The sequence below is a fragment of the Thamnophis elegans genome, chromosome Z, assembly GCF_009769535.1.
Source record: "Thamnophis elegans isolate rThaEle1 chromosome Z, rThaEle1.pri, whole genome shotgun sequence".
Taxonomy (NCBI): Eukaryota; Metazoa; Chordata; class Lepidosauria; order Squamata; family Colubridae; genus Thamnophis; species Thamnophis elegans.
In genome coordinates, this window is record NC_045558.1 from 113,317,119 (window position 1) to 113,323,098 (window position 5,980).

Sequence of the window (5,980 nt, forward strand, 5' to 3'; positions counted from 1 at the left end):
ATGCTTATGTCATTCCATGTAGTTGCACATTGTCAATGCTAGCCAGGGGAGAAATCCACTTACCTTTGCTACAGGTTTGGTACAAATGTGAGCAGTTCAGTACCTCCCGTGCATGTGCAGAGCATCAAAAAGGTAAAATAAGCATAGAGGAGGGAGAATCTGCTGTGCTGCGTGATTTATATTACTAGTATAAATCACACCGCACAGCTGTCGGAAAAAGCAGGTTCGCCAAAAACAGTTTCATTTATTTTACTACCAGTTCGAGTGAACCAGTAGCATTTTTACTATTGGTTCGGGTGAACTGGTAGCATTTCACCCCTGATGCTAACCCTATCTATCTTCTGTAGCCTGAACTAATTTTGCAAGATGCTAAAACTGAAACGTAAATAGTAATGTAGAATTAAGGGATTGATTAAATTTTGGAACTGAAATAAGACCTATAGCAAAATAAGCATTTGGAGACTACCTTATTTAGTTATCAGAAGATATTATACAGTATATTGCTGGATTTTGAAGATTCCAAGTGCAAGAGAAGTGTTAAGCTGATGTCTTTAACACTATCCTTGCCTACATCAAAAGACTATTTATTACTAAAGAGCCTCTTCAGGGCAGCCTTTACATCCTTATTCCTCAAAGTGTAGATAAGGGGATTGCAAAGGGGAATGATGACTGTGTAGAGCAGAGAAAGTATCTTGTCAATCTTAATAGAATCTGTCGTTTGGGGATGTAGGTATACCAACATTCCTGAGCCATAAAAAAGATTGACCACAATCACATGAGATGAACAAGTGGAAAAAGCCTTCTGGCGCCCCATGGCTGATGGCATGTGTAATATAGTCCTAGTGATATAGAAGTAGGAGGTTAAGATGACAACAAGAGGAGCCAGAGCAAATATAACATTCTCCATATATACTACCAACTCATTGGTGGAGACATCAGCACATGCTAGACTGAGGACTGCTGGCATGTCACAGAAGAAGTGGTCCATTTCATTGGGGCCACAGAAGGGGAGGGAGAAGATGAGTCCAATTTGTACCAACTGCATTGGGAGGCTGAGAACAAAAGAACCAGACACCAGTCCTATGAGCATCCTTTGATTCATTATGATCATATAGCGCAGGGGCAGGCAAATAGCAACATAGCGATCGTAGGCCATGGCAGTTAGTAAGAAACACTCAGCACCACCCAGAAACAGCATGAAGAACATCTGCGAGGCACAAGCTTCCAAAGAAATGGAGTGATCTCCGGTGGCCAGGCTGGCTATCATTTTGGGAAGAGTGACTGAAGTGTAACAAACTTCAAGTCCTGATAAACTTCTTAGAAAAAAATACATAGGTGTATGGAGGGCAGAATCCTTTGTTGTCACAACCACAACGAGACCATTGCCTAGAATGACACTCAGATAGATAGCAAGAAAGGCAGCAAAGAAGAGCAGAGGGTGTTCACGGAATCCCAGTAAGACAAACTCATTCACAGCACTCTTGTTCTCCCAGTTTCTGGCCAGTTCAGTATTCATCTAGAAAAAAGGGAAGTGAAAAGGATGGACTTCAGGGAGTGCGACGACTTCTGTAATTACAAAATCAAAACTCTGTAAACTATCCTTCCAAAAACTAGTATGTTCAGTTTTGTCAGACTGAAATTCTCAACATTTATCTCACCACTGTGGTGTTAATACATTCTTAGAGTTTAAGTCCAGCAAATTGCAAAATACACATTTTGATCCCTTCACTCATCCAAGATATTTTTGTAGGAAACATACCGTACCTTTATTACAACACAAGGTAGTGGAGATATCCAACACATCTTTGTTGTCCTATTTTCCCCATCAATATCAAATGTCGGTAAAGATGAGACAGTCAACCATTTGATCAGTGGGTGCAGCAAAATTTCACAAACTAACTTACCTACAATGCCACGACCGAGTTGCTAAGATCATTCATTGGAAATTGTGCCAGAAGTTTGGATTTGAATACAGCAAAAACTACTGGGAACATCAGTAGTTCCCAGTAGTTTTGAGAAGGTTCTAGAGAATGAAAAAGTCAAGATCTTGTGGGATTTCCGAATTCAGACTGACAGTCACTTGGCCTACACCTGACATAACAATACTTGAAAAGAAAAAAGCATGGTTCATTGACATTGCAATACCTGGAGATACACGAATTGAAGATAAACAGCAAGAAAAAATCACAAAGTACCAGGACTGGCAAATTGAAGTTGAGCGATGATGAAAAAATAAATTGTGTGTTGTCCCGATTGTAATTGGAGCCCTTGGAGCAATACCTAAAGGGCTACCTCGCTATTTGGAAATTCTAAATTTATCGGACTTGAACATTCTGACTCTACAAAAAAACCACCCTGCTTGGAAAAGCTCCGATGTTACCTTAACAGTTCCTAGGTCCTTGGTTGGGCCTCGAGTTGTTGAACTACCAACCAGCCCTAAAGACTGTGAATCTCACCAAAGATTAACCACATAATAATAATATAACCACACAATAATAATATATTCTATGTATATTAGCTATACATTTTACAGAGTTATCAAGTTTATGTAGCAGAATTAATCATTTCTAGAACATATAGAATGGACTACATATAAAGTCCACATACATTTCATTTCTTCCACTCTAATATCATCACTGTTATTTTTAAGATTATACTATGCTGTAATTCTTGACAGTAAAATATTAGTGTCTGGAAGTGAACAAAATTCAGTTGACTTCCTATTGATGAGCTATGAAAGTGTACTGTCTATCTTGATTTTCGGGAGGGGGGGAATAGTGAGGTTCACTTCTCAAGTATGCCCAAACAAATCTTTAATTATTTAATTTCCCTTCCTTGTTTAGGGACTTTCATGAGGTTTTAGAATAATCTTTAGTTTCCAATTGCAATTGTTTTGTGTTTTCCTTCTCTCTTTTCTTTCCTGCTATTAAAACAAAACTGAGGAAAAAAATTTTCTTCTATGTTCAGTGCTAGGAACTGGGAGCACTTTTGTTCTCAGAATTTGAAGCCTCTAGTATCTAGACATGTAAGAATGAGAGAAATCATATGCCACAAATGTCACAAAATTGTCACAAATATCTTAAAGGAAATCACTATCTTCTATCTATTAATTTAAAGTGATATAATTACACCATTGCATACCCTTAAAAAAAGAAGTCCAGTTCTTTTTATTGGATATCCAAATATTAACCAGGAATGTAGAATGAAATCACTTACCTTTGATGTTGCTACTCTTAAGAGCTAAGCAAAATTGACTGTGATTTTTCCATAGATCTCTGTTTTTCTGTATTTCGAATTATGCTACCTTCAAAAGGAAGAAATCAGAGACTGGTTGCTTTGATTGGCAATCATAAACAAAGGAAATGGAAGTAATGCATCAATAAATTGTATGGGAAAAATAGACGGGTTTATTTCTCTTAAAAATTCTTACTAAAGTACCATAGAGAATAAGGAATACTTACCATTTTCATAGCTGACATGCCCCTGTTTTATGTTCTAGGTGCATTTTGTTCTGATGGTCCTCATTAGCAAGTTTGTTCTATCACTCCTTCACAGTGATCAATAGATATCTAGGGTCTGTATAGATGTTCATCATAGAAAAGCTAGCTGTGGAAGTTCCATAGGAATTGATAGCCTTTGGGAAAAACAGACGGAGATAAGGGATGGTTTTTTTTAAAAAAAAAAAGTTCTCAGCTTTTTACATTTGGGAGCATGTGTATGAGGCATAATAGTATAACTTGTTCCCATGGTAATCAAACATCAGCCATATTCATGGTACAGGGAGAAAAAGCTTCAAAAAGCTTAAGACATTAAAAGTTTCTATTTACAATATCGGTGTTGATACTAACAAGTGGGGGTAGGGAGGTAACACTGTGTAAGAGACAGGGCTGTTCATATGAGCAGCATAAAAGGTTAATGCACTTTTTGGCTGCCACAGCTACCAGCCCATGTTCCGGGGGAGGGTGTGAATAGGGCAAACTTACAGCATTTACTGCTATATGAATAAAATGGATTTAAATTTATTTGACCTAGCTTAAATAAATAAATCAGTGGCGGAATTCAACATTTGTTACTACCGGTTCTGTGGGTGTGGCTTGGTGGGCATGGCTTGGTGGCTGTGGCAGGGGAAGGATACTGTAAAATTTCCATTCCCTCCCGATCAGCTGGAACTTGGGAGGCAGACAATAGATGGGGGCAGGGCCAGTCAGAGGTGATATTTACCGGTTCTCTGAACTACTCAAAATTTCTGCTGCTGGTTCTCCAGAACTGGTCAGAACCTGCTAAATGCTGCCTCTGAAACAAATTGCTAACAAGAGGTTGTATTTTGATCACAGTAATTCAAATTTCTGGTAAATTCTGGTTTATCATCCTTTTTGAATGTAGCTGAATGAATAGTTATCAGATGCAATCAAGAATATGAATAGCCCAGTGGTGGGTTTCAAATTTTTTTAGAACCTATTCTGTAGGTGTGCCTGTTTTATGGGAGTGGCTAGGTGGTTATGTGACCAGGTGGGAGTGGCTTGGCAGTTATGTGACTGGGTAGGAGTAGCTTGGCAGTCATGTGACTGGGTAGGAGTGGCCAAGTCGATGTCACTGAATTCTTTGCCCCAAAGAATGATCTACAAAAGAAGATATTAAAAAAGGAAATTTATTATTTTGTGCACTTACTACTTAAATAAGAATAAAATAAGTACACAAAACAATAAAACAGCTACTTACAGAGGAAATATGACTGTCCTTGCCCGTCTTCAACATTACTGACCACCTTACACACACACTTCCAGCCCCTCTGGCTCTCCCCTCTTCCTGGATTCACTCAGACATCTTTAAAACTCACAGCTTGTGCACATGTACACACTTCCAGGCCCTCTGCTGTGTGTGCGTGTGCACAGGCTGTGAGTTTTAAAAACATCTGAGTCAATCCAGGAAGAGGGAAGAGGCAGAGGGGCTGGAAGTGTGTGCGTGTGCAAGGCCTGAGTTTTTTTATAAAAGTTTTTATTTATGGAGACAAAGACAAATAAAACATAAAACTTCATCAATTACATAAAGCATGTCGTTTGGTTACAGGCTTCTGTGTATCATCGCTTTCAGTTGTATATAAAGTCACAAATTATCCATCAGATATACATAGGTACATTATTATCATTAAACATCAGTTGTTCATCTACAGTTATTATTCCTTCATTTTGAACAAAATATTCTCAGTATTGGATTCATATATATATATAAATACATACATATTAATAATTTAATTTAATAATAATATGCCTTTATAATATCACCTACATCATTCTATTATTCTTAACTGTATAAACTATTCTCCAACATTTTTCATTTCCATATTTTTTTATCTAACCACTGATAGAACAAATCCCATACCTTATAAAATTGTTCATCTTCTTGTTCTCTAATTTCAAATGTCAATTTACTTATTTCAGCACATTCCATTATTTTTCGAATAACTTGCTCATGCCTTGGTATCTTCTCCTTTTTCCAATTTTTTGCAAATACAATTCTAGCTGCCATTAAGATATTTACAATTGAATATTTCAAATCTCTGTTGTATATTTCCGGTATAATTCCCAATTAAAAAATCTCTGGTTTAAAGTCTATGTGTTTCCACATAGTGTCCAACCATGTGTGGATTTTAGTCCAGTATCTTTTAGCTTCTATACAAATGCACCATATATGATAGTATGCACCTGGTGTCTGATGACATTTCCAACACTTTTCCGATTTGTTCTTGGACATTCTTGCTATCCTTGTCGGGGGTAGGTGCCACCTGTAAAACATCTTATACAAATTTTCCTTATATGTTGTTGACACTGTCATTTTACAATTTTTGAGACCACAATTTCTGCCACTTCTCTAGTTCAATCCCATGTCCAAAATTCCCTCCCCCAACCTATCATAGGTTTTTAAACTTGCTCTTCCTTTAGCTTAACCTTTAGTAAGTGTCCATATAATTTTTAATTACTTT

General features: G+C 37.3%; 1 protein-coding gene across 1 annotated transcript; it reads right to left on the bottom strand.

Annotated features, from left to right (window-relative positions):
* Window positions 1-580: 580 nt before the first annotated feature.
* Window positions 581-5,719, bottom strand: LOC116520861 (olfactory receptor 10A7-like). The gene is made up of 2 exons (XM_032235287.1): window positions 5,703-5,719; window positions 581-1,478 (listed from the first exon to the last, which is right to left on the bottom strand). The coding sequence occupies exons 1-2, from the start codon at window positions 5,717-5,719 to the stop codon at window positions 581-583; spliced, it is 915 nt and encodes a 304-aa protein (XP_032091178.1).
* Between the last annotated feature and the right edge of the window lie 261 nt (window positions 5,720-5,980).